This window comes from Harpegnathos saltator, unplaced genomic scaffold (assembly GCF_003227715.2).
Source record: "Harpegnathos saltator strain DR-91 unplaced genomic scaffold, Hsal_v8.6 scaffold627, whole genome shotgun sequence".
Classification (NCBI taxonomy): domain Eukaryota; kingdom Metazoa; phylum Arthropoda; class Insecta; order Hymenoptera; family Formicidae; genus Harpegnathos; species Harpegnathos saltator.
The window spans coordinates 540470-562543 of NW_020230457.1; the positions used below are offsets into that span (position 1 = coordinate 540470).

The following is a 22074-nucleotide window of genomic DNA, read 5'->3' on the forward strand; positions in this document are numbered from 1 at the left end:
AAACGCAATCGCTTATACCTTAAATAAATATCGAGACTAGTTGTTATATCCAAGTTGGTACATCGGATCTTCGTCTGTCAGTTAATCGACATCTCGCGAGTAGCCTCACGTGTAAGAAGTAAAAGGAAACGGACGATTCGAAGATAAAACGAGAAGAAAGTAATCAGTCTCTCTCTCTGCGGGTAAACGGAATGTAAAATGCTTCCGTTTACAAGATTCATCTGCCATCTCTATTCGATACTCCGACTTATCTGGTTAAAGTAAAACGGTGTCCCCTCTTTTCAACTCCCTGTTTTCATTCATACGTGTCGGGATCGAATCGAAGTGTTTAATCTAAAATTAATTGCACTCTCGAATCTATATATATATATATATATATATATATGAGGTTGAATTAGTTTTGGCCCTTAGCAATAGATAGCTCTAATTAATGGTTAGTGCGAATGTAGAAATCTGGCAACGCTGAAAGATTTGACATTTTTCTATGACATATGACAATTTGCGCGCTATTGTTACTGATAGTTTCATTGTTATTATATATGCGTCTAAAATGGATCGTACAAAATTGCATTTTTGACATTCGTTATCTTTTTTGTTTGATTTGAAAAAATCTGCAACTGAAGCTCACGAAATACTTGTTACAATTTGTGGTGATCAAGCTCTATCGTATTCCAACTGTAAATTTTGGTTTTAACGATTCAAAAATACTGGTCAACAAAAAAAAAGAAAATTCTGAATTACAAGCGTTATTGAATGAAAACACCGGAAACGGAAAAACAATTGGCTGAACAACTCAGTGTCGATAAATCAACAATTTCTAAATGCTTACACGCCGTGGGAAAAATTCAGAAGGAAGGCAAATAGATTCCACATGAATCAAGTGCAAGTACAAGTCGTTTGAATATCACCATATCTTTGCTTGTCAGACAAAACAGTTTTTTGTGGCGAATTATAACTGGAGGTGAAAAGTGAATTTATTTTGATAATCTAAAGCGAAAAATCATGAATTGATTCAGGGCAATCATCAATACCGACACCAAAATGAAACATTCACGATCATAAAGCAATGCTCTGTATTTGGTGAGATATGGAAGGTGTGGTGTACTATAAGCTTCTAAAATCGAATGAACCAGTTACGGGGGAGCGATACCAGCAACGATTGAACAAATTGAATGATGAATTGATGCAAAAAAAGTCAACGATAGTCAGCAATAGACGCAAAGTGATTCTTTTGCATGATGATGCTCGTTCACATGTTGCTTTAATCGTTAAACAAACATTGTTAAAGCTCAAATGGGAAATCCTTCCGCATCCAGCATATTCTTCAGACTTAGCACCATCTGATTATCATTTATTTCGATCGATGCAACATACTTTGGCAGGTACACACTTCAATAATTACGAGGACGTGCAAAAATGGATTGGATTGTTTCGAAAGACAGATCGTTCTGTCGTCACGGGATCGCTTTGTTGCCAGAAAGAAATGGGAAAAAGTCAGAGCTGACGAAGGAAAATATTTTGATTGATGTAAATTTAACCATCTCTTTAAAATAAAGATAAAAAAGTTAACAAAATAAGCCCAAAATTAATTCAACCTCCTAATAACTTTTCGATCCGAGTTTATATGATTTTAATGCAACGGAAATCTTTGAAATTCACGCTTGATCTTACGCTAAATTTAACGTTTAATTGCAACCTAATCTCCGTCAAAATTAGATTCCCTCAGATCGAACTTCATTGTGATAAAATTTCACTCTTAGTACTAATTTCGCTTGAAATATCGCTACACCGGGAAAAGCAGCGATTATAACGAAAAATATACGAAATTAAGTTAAAAAGGAAAAGAATCGCGTTTTACACGTTACATGACATAGCGATGACATTGATGACTTATGCGCCATCCGGCTGCCGAAAGTAAACCTTCTTCGCCGATACGCACAGGTCGTGACAATTTTACTCGGTGAAGTCGGCGAGGAACATATCGCTGTGTCGGTCTTTGTATACTCCTAAACACTTAGTAACTCTGATTAATATATACACGGTACGTGAATACATCACTCTCACGCAATATCTCATTTGCGTTTCTCTTCGTTACATTTCTCTCCTTTCCCCTATTCTCTCTTTTTTTTTTCTTTTTCAATTTGGTATATAAATACGGTAGCAAAAGTCTCAGCGTGATACTTAGCCGCGGGATGAAACTATTCGATGTGTTAACGCACACTAATTAGGCAGTGTTAACAGGTCGATTCCCGATTGATCTCACTCCGCCACTCTTTAAGCCACGACTTCTAGTTTCCTTGCACGATCCTTGCTCACTTTGCGGTCCAGTTCGCGCTTCTTGTCGAATATTTACACGGAAATACATGGTCTTACAAGCGTCGATACTAATTTACATGCACATACGAAACGCAAAGATGAGTCGAAACGCGCGTTTTTCTTTTTCTTCGGCGGAAAAAGGAAAAAGAACGGCGTCGTCGCGGTGTACGATATTAATACTGCACATTTTTTACGCTGCTCATTTTGTATGACACAAACGAGGGAGAGAGAATGCTCGTCGTAGTCGGACCTTTGCGCAAATTCCGGAAATACATTCGCCGTCGTCTTCTCGAAGACTAACACGTGAGCCAGCCTTTCCGTTTAAGGTCTTTGGTGATCCGGCGTCGACTTCAAAATATCGGGTTGAGTTGGAAGACAGCTTGAACCTGCAACAGAAACAAGCTTTGCTAGAGTCTGTTCCACAATTTCGTGATGTGTCGGAGAATTGAAAGTCTCTTTCACAGACCAGTCGCAGGTCTCAGGGTGGACTTGATCGAACGGTGCGATCCGTTGCGCGTCAGAGTATTCATTTGCGGCGTGCCCGGCAATGTGTGGCCCAGCGCGTTCATGTAGTCTGCGATTAGCAGTGTTATCTCCAGGATCTGAAAGAAATTGTACGTGTAAAATTAACGTACTTCTCTAGATCGCCACTTATAAAGTCTTAGAGTCGCGCTCACTTTAGGTTTCGAAAGCGCGAACAGCAGTTTCTGTTCAGCCGCACCCTCGTCTGGGCAGGCAACGAGCATGAAATCGTCCAAGCAACCGCCGAAGGTCACTATGTTTGCGTAATTGTAACGACACATGACCGCCATAGTCTGTAATTCGAGTAACGTCACGCTGTCCTCGGAAACTGCTATCCAAACGGTGACAGAGTCGGCTTGCTTCAGCTGCAAGGAACGGTAGCAGTTGGTTTCAATATAGTACAAGATGTTCCATTTTAAATGAGCCAGGCAAAAATCTCGAAAAATATAAAAGCGATAACGAAATAATAAGAAACGTTTCAGACAAAAGTCGTGTGGTTTCAAAGGAGGCAACTATATCATATATACTATATCTATTTTGTTTACAAATGGCGTCACTTTCGAGATATTCATTGATCATTACTTTTCTTAAATGGAAATCTCAATTTTTTATTACATCATCTTTTTCTACCAATTAATGCGAACAACTTTTGTCTGAAACATTTCTTAATATCTTTCATATGTTTCGAGATTTTTGCCTGGCTCATTTAAAATGGCACACCCTATATAATGCGATCGAAAAGTTTGTTCCGCTTTTTTAACTAACTTCTAGGCAATCATAGTCGGCTATATCATTATTATATATTCTCAGAAGCATAATAAGTAAAAATACACAGCATATAGTTTAAATATTTAATTGTTAACTTGCTACTAACAAATGAAAATGAAAAAAAGATTTTTTTTTCAAAAGAATTCATTTGTAAGCAAACTTTTAGGAATTTTGGCACATTGCATTATTAATAGTTTATTAACCATATTTTACACATTTCTTTTTTAATTTTTTGCATAGGTTCTGTTTTTTATAATAAATTATTGAAATGTTGGTATTATTTTGATTCTTTTATTTGATTTAATTGAATTTAATTAAATTTAAAATAAAAAAAACTTATATTCCAAAAATGAGAAAATTCCATTAACAAACCAAAATTCTTGAATAATTGGTCCGCCATTTTGAATTAAAAAATTCTGACTTTTGATTCGTATAATTAGCAACCTCGAAAATACTTAGATACTATAGTTCAAAAAATTCCATCGAGAAATAAAATGTATGGCTCAAAGACTTAAAGCTTTTAATTTCTCATCGCGTTTTTAGTTTCTCATCTGATTGGTGACGTAAAAAAGCGAGGAAATTTACACTAGAAATACCTATTAAAAAAGAAGAAAAAAACCAGAGAGAAAGAGAAAAGAAAAAGTTAGAAAATATATCCATATCTCATTTATTTATTATCTCATACATTATATGAGACGGCAAAAAGAAAGTCTTCAGAACATTTTAAAAATATCCTCGATCGATTGTTAAGTGTCATTTTACGGATATAACATTTTTATCTCCGTGTAATCTGCATGAAATTTCAATATGGGTTTCCTTGTTCTTGACGTGATTATTCAGGATGACAGCTACAGCGAGAAACAAGAGCCTCAAGTTGAACCGGCCTTATACATTAGATTAATCCGAAAGTTCGATTTAATTTTTAACAGAATATGTATGTAATACAGGGTGTCTCATTTTAAAGTTTCTACTAAAATATCTCTTTAGGAAAGTATGTAAGAAAAAATATTTCAGACAAAAGTTGCTTGGTTTGGAAGGAGACATAAGACAGCGATATTATTTTGTTTACAGATGACGCCACTTTCGAGATATACATTGGTCATGTTCAGCAGAAAAAGCTGCTTACTCAGTGCTTAGTGATTATCGTTTCTGATTGGTTCATTCTCCTAGATTTGTTAAAGATCTAAAAGAATACTCCAATCATAGATAATAATCACTAAGCGCTTAGTAAGCAGCTTTTTCTGCTGAACGTGGCAATTGATCATCAATTTTCTTAAATGGAAATCCCACTTTTTTATTATATTATCTTTTTCTACCAATTAATTTGAATAACTTTTGTCTGAAACATGTTTTTATTTGCCTAATATTCTTTGAGATATTTAAGGAAAACTTGATGACTTTTTCAACATTTAATTTACAATATCTCGCTATTTATCAAAAGAAAAAATAGTATTAGACTTTTTTACTTTATTTAGTCTCAAGATTATATTGTTATAATTGTGCTTTAACTTTTGTTAACTTATCGACTTTTGGAAATTTCAAAATTATTAAATTAACAAAAGTCAGGGTGTATTGTAACAATATATTCTTGGCATCAAATAGAATACAAATTTCTAGTACCACTTTTTCTTTCGACAAATAGTTAAGTTGAATGTTAAAAGCAACAATATCGGTAATGTTCTACTGTCAAAACATCAATGAATGATCATAATCATTTGCTTGACGGATAGTTTGTTTCTATTAAATGCAATAAAGTCAAATTGATAAAACCTTAAAAACAGAACTTTTTGACTGAATAGATGGAATGTACTTTTGCTATATTGTAGTTATCTTTCTATATGTAATTACCCTTCTATATATACCGTACCTTTGCTTGATATAAGGTAGCTCCGAAGAAAGGCCACTTTCTGGTGCATGTGAGATAAATTCGAACACAGTCGAGTACACTACGTCCTTTCAATGCGATCCACTTGTCCTGCAGTTTCTCCTGCAACTCTCTAATGCAGAAAAATCAGCGTTGCTTTAAGTGAAGGTAAATATATGCAAACGTATGCCGATATAAAGAGAGAGGACTTTGAATACATCGCTTAGTTATGCACAGAAAAATACATTCTAGTGAATTCGTTTGTTTAAAATATTTCACAAGCTATATATTTGCAATCTATTATCATTTCATCATATAAGTATCAAAAATCTACTCAAAGTACATTTTGAATTTTAGTGAAATTAGTACTTGAAGTAAGAATATTAAATCAAAGCAAAAGCCTGATTTGTGTTGCCTCTAAAGAATAAAATATAGATTTTGTAAAATATTTTTGAAAATAAATTCTTCTGTCGAATGCATGATTTGAAATGAATTTTTCTAAAATGTATGATGAGTATATATTTTAGGACTATTGTAAAGAAAATATTCTTTGTCGAAGATAACTATTAGAAGAGCCATTGAAAGAAGGCAAATGAATTGAACAATTGCTTTACTCAGCAGTGGAAAATGATATTTGTGTTTCCTTTATAGAATATAGATTTTGCAAAATATTCTTGAAAAAGAATAAATTTTCTTCTCTCGAATATATGATAATGAAGTTTTTTAAAATGCATGAATATACAAGGTGTCTAAAAAAAATGTATACACACTTTAACAGCTGATAACTTGCATAATTTTCTATTCTTTTGAGATTTAATCGATTTGAAATGATGGGAAGTTAGACTAAGTTTTGAATAAAGAAAATTTATCCCAAAGTGCTACTGGAAATTTTAAAACGCAGTTGAGGTAAAAAGATAGTTTAAGAGAGAGTTTCAGATCCACTTACGCGACTTACCATTACTCGAATTAGAGAGCAGTTTGAAATAGATGGAACTGCTCAGAATGTCTAACAAGAATGTTCCACAAAAAGTGCTTCAAAATGCGATGGACACTTGATTTTGAAATTCTTATCTCACGTACCGCTTATCGCACAGATTTTTTCGAACTCTGGTGATGCATTTCCATCAACCTTTCTTGTCTTGTAGGTCTCGTCGGTGTTTTCTATGTTTCCTGTGACCATTTTGAACAGTTTTATCTGTTTCAAATTTATGTCTAATTCAAGTGATGGTAAATCGCGTGGGTAGATCTGTTTGAAACTCCTTCCTAAACTGTCTTTATACTTCAACCGCATCTTCAAATTTTCCATTAGCAGTTTAGGATAAATTTCCTTTATTCAAAGGAAGCTAGCTTCATACATTATTTAAAATCGGTTAAATCTGAAAGAAAATTATGTGAGTTATCAGCTGTTAAAGCTGATTTTTTTAGACATCCTGTAATTTAGGACTATTATGAAGAAAATATTCTTTGTTGAAGATAACCATAGGAAGAACCATTGAAAGAAGACGAGTAAATGGAGCAATTGCTTTTCTCAGCAATGGAACGATATTTTTCTCTCTATGTACCTACGCACCTCAATTGATCGGCCGTAATATTGGTTCGATAGCGTATCGGGTAGAATTTATCCAGGGCTTGCAAGACGAGATGATGCGGGTTGCTTCCGGGGCCACTGCCACGCGCTTTGTCATTGTTGTATTCCCCGAAGTCGATCTGAAAATCAATCGCGATGTACAGTCAGTGTGACGAGGCGTATCGCACTAGAATGGTCTACTCGATCCGAGAGCTATCTTGAATAGCGATTCAGGTTACTGATAGGCGATGCACATAGCCAACACAATAATGTAAAGGCGCACCTGTGCCATCAACGACGCGAGTTCGAAGGCAAGCTCACGATTTAATGGGAACTTCCCCTGCACGACCTGCTGATTCACTTGGTAACACAAGAGGAGCCTCTCTTTGTCCGTTTCCATTTTAGCGGCCTGCCGCCAATAGCATCGTGACTTGTATGTCAATTGTATCACTCTGGTGTTCTCGAACTTCCCCGAGCCCTTCTCTCGCAATGCGGTCTCCCACTTTGAGATGATATCGCACAGCTGAAATCCACATATACACATATACGTGACAAGCTTGAGTCACAGAGCTTTCAGATCTCAGCTCGCTAGCTGGAGTTTGCACACAATACAGCTTGCGAAGATCAGATAATTCGCAGCATGAAAGAGAACCATGAAGTCATGCTTTCTCTTTGCAAGTACCACGAACCTTCGCCTGCAGATCGATGAAGTGCTCGAGATCTTTCTCGATCGGGTCGTCGCTGAACAGCGTGAAGCCGGACTGATGGACATCTCTGCAACCGATCTCCTGGTTCAGCGTGTTCAAGAACTCCTCTATCGTGGTGCTGCCGTCGAAGCTTACGACTTGATACGTGCCGTTGAGGAAGTGCACCGGTATGGCATGCGGTAGAGAATGGTGATACGGATTTTTCATCAGTATGGACAGCACCTCCATCCTCGACGGTTTCACTTCTCTGCTGCCGTTCTGCAACGTTCTCTCCAAAGCTCTCTCGCAGTAGGCCGCATACTTGCCACACTCCGTTCTGTCGATATAACAACCATCATCATTATCATCATCATATTACATAAGGTGACGAAGATTCGCGATCGAATCGATCATCGCGGAGGAGCGAGCTTTTACGAGCGATAGCTCACGAAGATGGGCAACGGCTGAGAAGCTTCGCAAGGTGTGACGATCGACTCGCTCAGGTGCGGTTCACTCACTTGCTGTCGGCGTTCCTCTGCAGGTGCAGCTTCAGGTACCACAGTAGCCGATTGTTCCTCGGCAGGAAGAGGGAGACGGCAAGCGCCAACAGCTGCCATCCCTGGATAAGCACGTACTGCGCGGGGTTAGTTTTGCAGTCCAGGATTGTGGAGGTCGAGTGGCCCTGCGTGAGCGGAGGACTGTGAGAAGTCGAGGCCGTTGATTGCGCGTCCGCATTTTCACCGCTGCCATTTGCCGCGGGACTTTGCGTATCGCAGGTGAAGAGCGATTGCGTGGCGCAGAGGAGGAGCTGCTGCAATGGTATGCTGGCATACTACTACGTCCCTGTATATATTATACTCAGCCAATCCTAGCTTACTACTTTTCGTTCGAGGTAACGACGTGATCGTCAGCTCGCGTGAACGTTTCTTGGAGAACATGAGCGAGTAATCAAGCATTTCTTCCTTTTTTATTACTTGCCTTACTTTCTATCGACTTTTTTATTGCTTTACAGTCTCCGATCTTACGATTCACTTCTTTCTAGTGATTTTGTGCATTTACAGCCTGTGAAAAGAATGGCTGAATGAAAAGAAATCGACACGGGGATCCTTATTCTGCCAAGTCTTATTTCTCTCCTCCGAAATCGAGGATTATGCCTTCAAGGTGCTTCGATTCTTTTTCATTCCTTTTGCTGCTCTTCTTATGTATTAGCTTCTCATTCATTTATTTCACATTTATTATTTTCTCCAAAATCGAGGAAAATTAATATCGATTAAATCTTCCTTCGAGTTCTTTGAAAGTCAAACTCTACTTGTTTTGCGAAATAAAGTACAATTGAATGCTCTACGTGGAATGAAATGAGAAGGTGTCACTGTGATATACACAATAAAGTGTCAAGCTACTCGACATCACTGGGTAAGAATTCAAATGAGTGAATAAAGGAAAAGAATCCAAACATGATCTTGTAAGGCACTCTCTTTAATTACGAAAATCAGAAACTCACGATCCGGCAGAACAAGTCCTACCAATTTCCCCCGATTTGTTGATTTTTCACACAGCACAAATATCTTCCTCTTAATGCAAGACCGTTCCCATCTTATTCGTAACAACCACTATGCGTAATTCGAATTAATCGTGGCACGGTTAGTAAAGAAGCACGAGAAATCGAAAAATTTCGCACGCACAACTCTACGTGTTAATCGAATGAAAAACGCCGCGTGTATACTCGGTATAAACCCTCAAAAATTGAATGAATCAAAACATGTGAGAGTGAGAGAAGCTCTTGAGAAGGCTCTTAGGCCGCGTGAAATCTACCGTACAGCTGGAGAAGCGTTGCGTTTACGTTCGTTGGCGTTACATGAGACGAGCGAGGCTTGCTCTTCTTCTCGCAAATTTACGTCCATAGCAATGTGAGACTCGGAAATCGATGTGCAGACGCATAGGCCGTTCTCGTCGAAGGTCAACAAGATGTCCACGCGCGAGGATAGTCCCGAGTGCTTTTTACGCGACGCTGCGACTGTCGTCGGATCGACAACGAGTATACAGGTACAGTGTAACAGCGACATACAGGTCAGTATGACGGGTTGCTTGCTCCTATTCGGATGATAATGCAGAGGTTTCCGAAAAGTCACTCGTTGATTTTGTTGATAATGATATTTAAATATTTTTGTATCGTTCTTCCTAATCTCCAATTTCTATCGAACTTGCCAACATGAGAAAACAATTAAGAAATTATGCAAAACCAGGAAATATGTTGTATGATTTATCTCTTTAAGTATTACTCTTGTTTATTCTGCTTTATTCCGTAATATTTATTTTTCAGTTTCATTTTTTAAACATCTTTCTTAATTCAATGAGACTCGATTCTCGATTGTCGGTATACGGTTGATAAACTGTCATAACGATCACGGTGTAAAGTTAGTTGCATTTGTCATAACTGGGAAAACTGCAAATATCATTATCAATAAAGTCAACAAGTGATTTTTTCGGCAACCTCTACATTATCATCCGAATAGGAGCAAGCAACCCGTCATACTGACTTGTATGTCGCTGTTACACCCTGTACATCCGTAATTTAGGAAACGGTGACAGAGATAACATGAATGAGGATCGAAATGGATATTTTATGATAATTCTGTGTCGTATTCACCCAAAAAAAAGTATTCTATTTGTAAAGTGATTTTTTCCATAGTCTCATATTCTAAGAAAGGCCTCTTACAGGAAAAGGATTCCTCTTTCGATAAAGCGATTAAAGTGAACCATTGGTCTAAAATTTACTAGGTATTATTTTAACTATTTTCTTTTTATTTCAATTAATTTTCCTCTTATATGAAAAGGAATATGTTGACTTGAATGTCGGCTTCTTTTGTTCAGTCATGCTGTATCTTCAGACATGAACGAAAAGGGCTCGTATGCTCATGGGTCAGAATATTTGGAACGCTTTTTAGAAAAGATATGTGTGTTGCTGTAACATATAACGAAGATAATTTACTTATATTTGGTTAAATATAGCTTATAATCTATTGTAAGAAGTTGAATAATATATTCTTTCTTTTAACTATGTTTTATACAATTGGTTATGATGAACATCTTTGTAGCTATGCAATCCATAACAAAATTGACTGGAAATTTATTTGTTATGATGATCTTATTTCATTCATGCCTACTTATTGTAGAATTGGATGCATCTATATATATTACTTTTGATATTACTTTTCGCCATACATTATAATAATTTTTTCAAATTAATCAGTAAGAAAAAAGTACAGTAAGAATAAATAATAATCCTCTTAAAAAAATATTAAATAATCTGTGTATAGGAGGAAATTTATATTACAATTAATAAGATTTGCATTATACATATAGTTCTTCTAACTTTAAGAATAATGTGTTTATAATTTTTTTCTCTCTTATATTTTTCTTTCCTTTCTTTTCTTTCTTTCTTTCTTTTTCTTTTTTTTTCATTTTTGTACTTTTTTCCCTATTTATTATGTGAGAATCTTCTTACTCGTTACACTATTGTCTCAACTGCTGTATACCAAAGGGGTCAGATCCGTATATTATTAATAAATAAATAAACAAATAAATAAATAATATTTTCCTCTTAATCTTAGAGGAATCCTCTTGAGGCCATACATAAGAGTAAAATCCTTTAAAATTTAGATGATTCCGCTTATTCTGAAATTATTTTTTTTGGGTGCTCACATTCATAAAATAGGCATTTATGGTAGAGCAAAGTTTCAACTTTAGGAATCCATTTTCTGCACTGCTGGGCGATGATTTCTCACGGAGTTGTATGAGCAATCGAAATCGAGATGCTTTATTTTTCTTTAAGCAGTTGGGAAATAAGAAATTGTAGAGAAATTTCTTCCCGATAAGTAAATTGTATAGAGGACTTCAATCTTTTACGGAAGAGACGAAAATTTTCCATTTTGTCTATCTTGTCGTTTTCGTTGTGAAAATTATCGAGATTATAAAAAAAAGACTTAAAGAACAACAAAAGTCATAACAAAGTGTGGATACTTCAAAAAAGTTTTCAAACCCTTTTTTCAGATTTAGTTTAGGTAATCTAACATAATTTTTATCGACAAAATCGACGAACTAGACAAAATGGAACATTTTCGTCTCTTCCGAGTAAAAAATGGAAGTTTCCTATATAATTTACTTTCTGAAGAAATCTTTCTACAATTTATCTTCAATTTACTAAGGGTTAAAAAAATTGAGTATCTTGACTTTAGGTGTTCATAACTCCATTAAACATCATCTTGTAAATTATGAAGTTGCGAAACAGAATTATTATAAGGTATCCATTTTAGTATCTTTATTTTTATCAGCGTTTCCGGGCTTATGGATGCCAGAGACACATAAGCTGATGATTGCTCGCATAATGATCGCATAATCGAGTGTTACGATCCGGTAATTCTCTGTTGATGAAGTTACACGTCTGATTGCCAAACCGGTTCGCATACGATAAGTATCGTTCGTAGCCGAGTGTTTTTTTCCAAGCGATTTGCCGTTGGGTCGATCTTAAACACGAAACGATAAGGACTCCACTTGAGAATCGCACAATGAGGAGTTTGTCTTTTCTTCAGAGCTATCGCGGACTATTCGCATTTCCCAGCCAAATAGTTCCCTAACAAGCTGCGTTTGTCGGTTCCAACCAGAACTATGTTAGAGGATTCCCGATTCCCGTCTCGGTATCATTCTGTTCGAAGTCGATCACCGTTCCGGTATTTCGGTCCATGAGTGAAATTGAAACAACGTGATGGCTACCGATTTGGACCGATATACAGAGTATATAAAAAGTAACGGCTCAGCAAAATATCTCGAAAATTAAGCATTTTAGGAAAATATGTTTCAGACAAAAGTTATACGGCATAAAACAACTATATCATTTTACAGATGGCGTCACTTTCGAGCGAATATTCAGTGGTTATTACTTTTCTCAAATGGAAACCCTAATTTTCTATTATACCATCTTCTTTTACCAATTGATGTGAACAACTTTTGTTTGAAACATTTCTTTATTTTCTTATTATTTTCTGAGATATTTAAGGAAAACTTGGTAAATTTTTCAATATTTAACTTACGATATCTCGCTAACTATTTATCGGAAGAGAAAATGGTACTAGACTTTTTTACTCTATTTACTCTCTAGAATATATTGTTATAATAGCGTCCAGACTTTTGTTAATTTGATGATTTTGAAATTTCCAAAGATCGATAAGTCGACAACTTTTGTCTGAAATATTTTTTTTTCTAAAATGCGTAATTTTCGAGGTATTTCGCCGTCCCAGTACTTTTTATATACCCTGTATAATATATTATATACAAGATGTTTAAAAAAAGAGGATTTCAAGAGCAGGCAATACCCACAAAGTGGAGGAAAAAAGTCCTAGTGAACATAGATCGAAAAATTGATGTTTTCCGAATTATGAACAATTATTTATTTTAATTAAAGCAACTGACTTACTCGCTTCTGGCGCTTACTGGATGAGATGGACTAGTCTCATGGTCCCCTCGCTCTCCTGGTTTAAATCCCCTGGATTTTTTTATGGGGATTTCTTAAAAGCACGGTGTTCTCTTTACCGATGAATGACATAGACAAGTTACACCAGAGAATACAAAGGATCTGTTCTTTTTAACTGCACTGCTGAACTGGACGCGTAGAAAATCTTCACTTGCTTTAATTAAAATAAACAATTGTCATTAATTTCTCAATCAATGTTTATTAGGACTTTTCCCTCCATTTTGTGCGTACCATTTGCTCTTTAAATCTTGCATCCTTTTTTTAAACGTTCTGTATATATACATATCTGCTCTTATTACCGAACAAAACGCTGAAGAAGTATGTCCGCGACGAACATAGTAAACGTTGATCAGAAACGACAATCCGACGTGAAGAATGGAAACTCGGTAGCCGTCTAGAATGAACGGAGAAAACTTGAATTCAAAGAATTCAAAGCGAACGTCTTTGAGATACTGAGAAATGCGAGGTAGAAAAATTTCAGGCATATATTCGTTCGGTACCTTCACCACCTAGCAGGCCATAAACGCGACGTGCAATGTGATGAATCATATGATAAGAAAAAGAACAATAGCGAGAGTAGTGACGATGACAGTAGCCATGACAACGAGACCGCGATAGCAGTGACCGCGACGAAGAAGTTAACGAAGACTCGGACGGATCGCCTCGTCGCCGTCGATGTCGTCGCAAACGATGGCGCAGCGTTGCTGATGACCGTTGTCGATCGCGCTGGTCGTTTCTCACGGTAATTCCCACGCGAGCGATTAACCGGAGAACGAAATTACAACGATCGTCGACCCTTTTTCTTTTTCGTCGGAAGAGCCTCTCGTTTTCGTGGAACTCCACGGAATCACTGCGACGGCGAGAGTAAAGACGGTGCAGACAAAGGAAGGAGGTCGCAGTGCGTCTCCTTTGTCTGCGCCGTCGTCTTTACCCTTGCCGTCGCAGCTCGCCAAACGACGCGAACGTCCCGAAGACTTCCGGAGAGATGCCTCGAGGAACATTTTCAAGGCGTATCGGACATTTCTCAAGTGTCTTCAGATACTTTCGACGTTCGACGAGACAGAGAGGACAAGGAGGATTTCACTCGTTAGAACAATCGATTCCGCTGATAAAAATCTAAGTCTCTAAGCAGCATTCAAACAGAGAAAATACCGAAGTAACTGCTTGCAGCTATATATCATAAAAAAGGAACTTATGCAAAATTAGAAAAAAAAATAATTTAAACATGTTTCTCTGTGTGTGTCCTCATGTACACCAACATACCATTCTGCAAGTGTGTGTGTGGCGCGGAACGTATTTTGACAGATAATTTCCTTATCAGAGAAAGAGAGAAAGAGAGAGAGAGAGAGAGAGAGAGAGAGAGAGAGAGAGAGAAAGAGAGAGAGAGAGAGAGAGAGAGAAAGAGAAAATCAATTCGTACAATATATAAATGAGACAATTGAATGCGATCGATTGTATCATGATATCGTCGAAATATGTTCAGCTCACATGGAGGGCGTTAGGGTAATTCTGATTGGGTATATGAGAGAGATGTGATAATATTAAAATATATAATAAAAAGAGTAAACGGAACTTAACGTCACGTGTGATATCGAACAGAATTATAAATGCATGCGATTCAAGTGGTGAGAGCCTAAAAGACAGCACACTTAAAGCGGCAAATGAGAATTAAATGTGTGAATGATTGTTAAAACTTAAAGGACAGTCTCGCCGAGCTTGGTCAAGTATTATCGTGGCGGCAAACGACGGCGTGTGTATTCTCGATTGGCGCTTTTAGAGCTGCGCGCCGAACCCCCACCACCACCTGGTGCGTTCACGTTTTACATCTGTACTCGAGTTCATCTTTGCAATAAGAATTATGAACCAAGGGTATATTCGTAATACTTGACTAAGCGTTATCCCAGTGTACCATTTTCCGCGTTGAAGGAATATTCGTTCGAGCGAATCAAATGATACCGGAACCCGGTTAAGTGATGAGCGTATGAGACAGATGGGGGATGATCCAATCCGTTTCTGACAAACGTGACCAATGATGATATCGCTATCGCTTATAACTTTAAAAAAAATGGTACAGGATGTTGAGTGTTGTTTTTTTTGTTAAACAATAAGCAGGACTTACAACGCGCGCAGTACCCAGTGACACAAGTCTGGCGGCCTTTTTTACCTGTACGCCCAAACGGTGTTGCGTGTGACGACTTGTCTGCTTTACCAGTGCGCATATGAATTCAGACTGAAGTTCAGGCTGGTCTAGGCACTGTTGCAGTGCGTTTTGTGCCAGAACCACGTGGTAGTCGATACCTGCTTGCTCTACTGCCACCGACATAAACAGCTGACAAGCCTGTACGATTAAAAGTGTGTAAGATTACATCAGCCGTAAGTTAGATCTCTTTTTTTTCCTAACTCCTCACACTCCTAAGTTTTAACTCTTCATACTCCTCTCTCTCTGCGCTGAATAAAAGTGAGAAGCAAAAAAATATATATATACGGAATGTTTGAAAAGAGAATTAAGGACTTTCAAGGGTAGATGGTACTTACAAGATGGAGGAAAAAAGTCCTAATAAACATGAATCGAAAATTAATATTGTCGGACTAATGAACAATTCTTTACCTTAACTAATGACTTACAAATGACTTATTTATTTCTGCTGCTTTTGTATTCTCTATATGGAAATTTGCCTATGTCACTTATCGGTAAAGAGAATGTTTGGTTAAAGGAATCCCTGAAGAAGGTCTTTTCGTTTTTGCTTGGAATGCAAACTTGGAATGCAAAGCATCTATTTTCTTCGCTTATACACACATTTTATCAAGCAGTTATTAGTTATATATCCTCATAAACAGAGTAAACAGTTGCAGAGAGCTATCACAAAATTTTTACAGTACGTTCGTATTATTTTAATTAAGAAATGACAGATGTGCATGTCATATATATGACTGTGCATCAGAAGCGAGTAAATCACTTACTTCAATTAAAATAAATAATTGTACATAACTCCGACAATATTAACTTTTCTGTTTATTAAGACTTTTTTCCTCCACCTTGTGAGTACCATCAACCACTTTAACCACTTCGTTGGCACTAAGAAATAGTATCAACTGACCCAAAATGGCAACATATAAATCATGCTTGATTTTTATAAACGTCGGTACTAAAATGTTTTTCGGGTGGTTGAGTATGAATTTGAGGTAAAAATATGAAAATTCAAAATGGCGAATCTAAAATGGCGGCAAAAAAATGTATCTGATTTTTCATGAAATTCGATATGTAGGAGTTTTCCAAGTTGCTAAATATGAATTTCAAAATTCAAAATGGCAGATCCATCTGATATCCAATATGATCATATCCAATATGATAATCAAAAAAAGGAAATTGTTGTGATTATTGTGAAACTCGATATCTAGAGATTTTTCAGGTTTTTAAAAATGAATTTGAGTTTAAATTTTGAGTTAAATTTGAGTTTAAAACTTGAAAATTCAAGAAAGTATATGTAATATATGCAGTATATGTAATAGGGGCTAAATTTTTTTTATAAATTTAATAAAGAAATATTTTGGATCCGCTATTTTGAATTGCTATATTTTGACCTCAAATTCTTATTCAGTAACCTCAAAATTCAGTAACCTCAAAAACCTTAGAGTACCAATTTTTATGAAAATTGAACTAGTCAATAAAAAAATAAACGATGTGCACATTAGTGCGTCAATGCCAACGAAGCGGTTAAAGTCCTGAACCCTTTTTCTAAACACCCTGTATATACATTCGATTGAGAGAAGCTATCGTAGGAAGGAAATCGTGTCAACCTTAAAAAGCTTTATAGCCTCGGTCTGCAGGGACTCGGAGGTCAGGCTCGTTAGCGGGCTAGTGATATTCTCTTTCGTGTGCAGCAGCAAAGGATGCCGCCACAGCACGCAGGTGGGGTCCCCGTCGGTTTCCATCAGTCTCTGTACCAGCTGCTCATACTGCGTTCCCGCGCTTGGTCCGCCGCCGGAGACCACCGTCAGGTGATACAGCCAGTTGTCTTTATCCTGCTTGTGTGGCATCAGCAAATACGTCGGGCCTTGATGCGTCGGGAAGATACCGATTGTTCTTTCGTGCGGACACTCGGCGTCCCTTTCTTCGCTGTCGCTGTCCGACACGTGTTCCACCTCCTCCACGCGAGCGTCCCTCATGTTGATTTGGCCGATAGGGTTCTGAAGTCGCGATTTCAATGACGACATTGAGACATTCACTGAATTATCAAGGTTCCCGGTTTCTCGCTGTGAAACTCTGACGTTAGAAGCGAAAAAGTCCATGCTAAATATTCTTACTGATTAAGTCGATTGAGCACTTTTCTAATATGCCCCGAAAACTTTCCTGTTGCTTCCAGTCAATAAACAACCGTGAGATTAATATGACATACGACCTTTCTCTTTTTAAGTTACTTTTTCTCAGGATTTGGTCGCCTTGATTTTTCGCCCATTTATTGATCGCTTCGACAATTTTCGAAATATTTTGGAAATGTATCCAGTCAATTGCAAAGATTATTTTATGGATGTATCTTTTTGTGATCCGCAGGAATTTTTAGCACGGATTCCCTCACTTTTGACGTCAAGATAGCTGCGGCGAGGAAACCGAAGTCTTGAGTAAACTCGTCCGTCGTTGTGTGTCGAAAACGCAACAACCGCTGTTGCATTTTCCCGCACAAGCTTAACAACGACACGTACACACACATACACACACACACACACACATACTTTTGCACGTGCACTCACCGTATCGCTGGGACATTTAAAATACAGGAACATTTTGCCGATGAGCACGCACCAACATTTCTTCGCGTGGCCATTCTTCACCTTTGTCAGCCAACCTTGTATCGTCGGCTTGTTGTCCTCCTTGCTGAGTAAAAGTTTCGTTGCGTTTCGCCTTTGTACGTTCTGCAGTACTCTTATCCAATCCTCCATCGTGGCGATGCAGTCCGCAGTTAGGTAATAAGTCTTTTTACCGGTGGCTATTTCAAAAGTAGCAGCACCCTCGGCTCTATTGATCCTGAAGGATGGACAAAAGTGCTTCTTATCTTGTTCTTTGTGAAAGAAGAAAAAATGAAGAAGTGTGTTCTCCTTCGTGAATTCGTTATACAAGATGTTTAAAAGAAAAGTTCAGGACTTTAAGAACAGATTTACAAAAGTATTCACAAAATGGAGGAGGAATCCTCCAGGAAGAGGAATGCAGGAGGTCCAAAATGCAGGAAAAATGTAAACATGGGTCGGAAAATTAACAGTGTCGAAGTTACGGACAATTGTTTATTTTAATTAAAGCAAGTGACTTACTCGCTTCTAGCGCATGGTCATACATGAAATGCATTTCTGCCATTTTTTGATTGAGATAATATCATTCTCATTGTAGTATGAAAATTTTGTGACAATTCTCTACAATCGTTCATTGTTCACGAGGATATGTGACTAATAATTGCTCGGTGAAACGTGTGTATAAATGGAAAGAAAATAGATGTTTGTTTATGTTTCAAGCAAGAGCGAAGAGATCTCTTCTAGAGATTTCTTTAAAGCATAAATGGACCGATAAATGACATAGACAAATTACATCAGAGAATACAAAAGCAGCAGAAGCTAATAAGTCACTTGTTTTGATTAAAATAAATAGTTGCTCGTAATTCCGTTAATATTAATTTTTTTGGTCATATTTATTAAGACTTCCTTCCTTCATTTGAGTATTATCTGTCTTTAAAGTCCTAAACCTTTTTCTAAAACACCCTGCACATTTCGGGTGAAATTTGGCGAATCGCGGGCAGTGTGTGCATCGCAGATACATACCTGCATACTTCATCCAAGATTATTTGGCCCTGAGGTTTCCGATTGACATCGTTTTGACTCTTCCAGTAAGTTAACACGCCGTTCTTCAGGACGAACCACCGTTTTCGCCAAGTCTTCAACTTGCCGCCCAGTTTCGCTAGGTGACCTGTCTTCTCCAATGATTCTTGTCGCTTTGGACTTTCGCCGGATACACGCATCAGCAGACTAGGCATGCTAGATTCCAGAGACGTCGAGCTGAGCGCATCAGGAGGTATCGCATAATCCTCGGACAAGCCTGACTCGAGAGAAGTGTCTGCAAGTCGAGCGATATTCAAGTTGTCGGGTGTCCGATGTCTTACGCGCGAAGCTCAATATTTCCTTACTGTTTGGTGTCGTCTTCTAGGAAGCCGGATAAAACTCACCACGTTTTACGCTTTTACTAGGGGAACCGCTGGAGCTTCTCTTCGCGGGGCTAAGACTGCTGGTGGTTTTGATGCTCTTCGATGGGCTGCTTCCGCTGCCGAGGGAAGAATCCGTGTTATCGGACGAACTGTTGGTGATTCTGGTGTTGGTCTCGGTCTGATTAGGATGTTCTTCTCCGTCCGAGCTGTCGTCGGAGCTGTCGCCAAAGGGCATCGATCTGATTTGACTAGCGCGTCCTGCAGAACACAGCATCAGCGTCATTAGACATGAAAAGCAGCGTTAGCTTCATTCTACAGCGCTGAGTGGGCGAAAATTAATTCAACTGTCAATAGCTTCAACTCGATCATTACTCGTGCGAATCGCAGTAAGTGACATAATCAGGAAATACCTTTGACAGTCGCGTACACTGGAACCGAAATATCGCAGTAGCCTTGAGAGTTGTGCGCTGTCAAATTATGCCCCGTCACCTGGGAATGCTTCGACGAGCTGGTCGTGTTAGTCATCGTGGATGGCGCGGATTCCTCGTTTGACGGTGGACCGATGCCAAGGCCGCCGTCTGCCACCTACAAATTGTCCAGCGGATCGTTACATCGCGTGGAATTCGTTTCGCTTCGACGAACACTTATATATCGGATCTCTACAGATCGCGTACATCACCTGATATATCTTCGCCTCCCAGCTGGGGAATCTGTGCAAAGGCGGAGTCGGCGGCCGGGGGCCTTGGCCTCCACCCTGCAGCCAGTTCATGCCCTCTCTGCTGGGCGTGTAGATCTCGGCGTAGTCGTGCACCGTTTCCGAGCTCCCGCTGTCCCTGTTCATGTCCGAGACACCGGGTATGTTCGGCAACATCACCAAGTTCTCCACCGCGGCGGCCAGCTCCTCGGACAACAGACTAAGGGGAAGTAAAGAAAAGCGGCAAGCATAAAGCACGGAACCGAGTTCACTGCTTCCTGTGTGTTGTGCTGCGTGTGCGTACATGTGAGTGTGTGCGTGCGCCCGCGCGTGTTTCTTCAAGGTAATAATACTAATGCTTGGCAAAATATATAGGAATCAAGTCTCGTGATATCGAGGAACAGTTGGGAAGGCCGATGGATCCCCTCAGGAAGTCCCAGGACGTTACAGGGTACCACACTTCGGAAACTCGGGCGCCGCTATCACGTCGTGAGGCCTCCCAAGGAGAATCGAAAGCACGAGCTGTACGGATGTATTCTTGTTTATTCGCGTCCCGTCAAGGATATCGAGTGAGAAGTGTGGTGTTCAGCCTCTTGTGGCGGCGGAGGTAATGCAGTTTACGCAGAACGTTTGCGTCCGTAAATGTGAGCTCGCTGCGGCGGGAGGGAAGAACCTTACCTCGAGTCCATGTTGCTGGTCGGGATCCCTCGCTGAATGGTGCCGCAAGCGGACAAATGCCTCCGATGCTTCGTGGCCGTTTGCGGTTCCGTCACGATATTCTGCACGCACTCTGGCACCGTCTGCGGCGTGCCTTCCAGGCTCTCGGATCGTCTACGCAAGGTGGGGTCTACTTCCAGAGACAGCGATGCTCTCGTTGGTGCCTGCGTTACGAAAAGCTTCATGATGCTTTATAACATATACAAGGTGTCCGGGGTTTTTTGGAAGCGAAAAATTGTGAAGATTAATCAGATCGAACTGAAAAGAAAAGTCAAGTGCCATTTTGCAAAAAACACAGTTTTATTAAGTTTTAATAAGTTATTAAGTTATTAATTATTCAAAATTAAACACATCTAGAAGGTATTTTGATTGATAACTTGAAAATTTGTCTACTTATTTGCAAAATGGTAAAGGACTTTTCTCTTCAGAATGACCTAATCTACAATTATATCGGCTATCATGTCTAGCGACAGGTTCGAGGTTTAGAATTCAAAATTCAATATACTTTTCTCTCGCGACGTGTCAATTTCCCGCGAAGATATAATTCGCTAAATATATATGAAAGATAACACAGAACTCATCGATTTTTTTTTATTTTTAAATATGTTATAGAGGTGAAGTTCTAAGTAACTTTTTATAATACAATTATATGACAGTCGCTTGTAGTAGTTCTCAAGGTTTTTTGTATAGGCCCGGAATCTTTTAAAACCGAAAAATTGTGAAGGTTAATCAGACCAAACTGAGTAGTCAAATATCATTTTGCAAAAATCGCAGTAGTTATTAAGTTATTAATGATTGAAAATGAGACACATATAGAGGCTCTTTTAATTGATAACTTGAAAATTTGCCTACTTATTTCCAAAATGATAAAGGACTTTTTTATTCAGAATGACCCAACCTACAATTATATAACGGCTATTATGTCTAGCGATAGATGTGAGTATATTGAATTTTGAACTGAATCTTGAACCTATCGCTAGGCACAATAGCCGTGATATAATTATGCAAATTAAGTTATTCTGAACAAAAAGTTTTGTTCCTTTACCATTTTGCAAACAAATTATCAAATGTTCAGTTATCAGTTAAAGTTATCGGTTAAAAAAGCCTCTAGAAGTAATATATTAATGATTTTCATTCATTAATAACTTAATAATTATTGCAATTTTTCCAAAATGGTGCTTGACTTTTCTTTTCAGTTTAACCTGATTGATCTTTACAATTTTTCATT

The 22074-nt window shown here is 38.3% G+C and overlaps 1 protein-coding gene across 8 annotated transcripts in view; it reads right to left on the reverse strand.

Annotated features, from left to right (window-relative positions):
* Window positions 1–2138: 2138 nt before the first annotated feature.
* Window positions 2139–22074, reverse strand: part of LOC105187233 (uncharacterized protein CG43867) — a 159957-nt gene continuing 140021 nt past the window's right edge. For 4 of the 8 annotated variants that reach the window (XM_025304560.1, XM_025304565.1, XM_025304566.1 and 1 more), the window contains 16 exons: window positions 20808–21010; window positions 20115–20349; window positions 19846–20020; window positions 19457–19693; window positions 19056–19347; window positions 18000–18273; window positions 17049–17438; window positions 15370–15588; window positions 8242–8534; window positions 7727–8060; window positions 7321–7560; window positions 7041–7177; window positions 5474–5603; window positions 2994–3203; window positions 2783–2918; window positions 2139–2702 (listed from right to left, as the gene is read on the reverse strand). In XM_025304560.1, coding sequence (XP_025160345.1) covers window positions 2638–2702; window positions 2783–2918; window positions 2994–3203; window positions 5474–5603; window positions 7041–7177; window positions 7321–7560; window positions 7727–8060; window positions 8242–8534; window positions 15370–15588; window positions 17049–17438; window positions 18000–18273; window positions 19056–19347; window positions 19457–19693; window positions 19846–20020; window positions 20115–20349; window positions 20808–21010 — 3570 coding nt within the window. In that variant the 3' untranslated portion in view covers window positions 2139–2637. The remainder of the gene's footprint in view (window positions 2703–2782; window positions 2919–2993; window positions 3204–5473; window positions 5604–7040; window positions 7178–7320; window positions 7561–7726; window positions 8061–8241; window positions 8535–15369; window positions 15589–17048; window positions 17439–17999; window positions 18274–19055; window positions 19348–19456; window positions 19694–19845; window positions 20021–20114; window positions 20350–20807; window positions 21011–22074) is intronic. The other 4 variants (XM_025304561.1, XM_025304564.1, XM_025304562.1 and 1 more) reach the window with 4 other exon arrangements.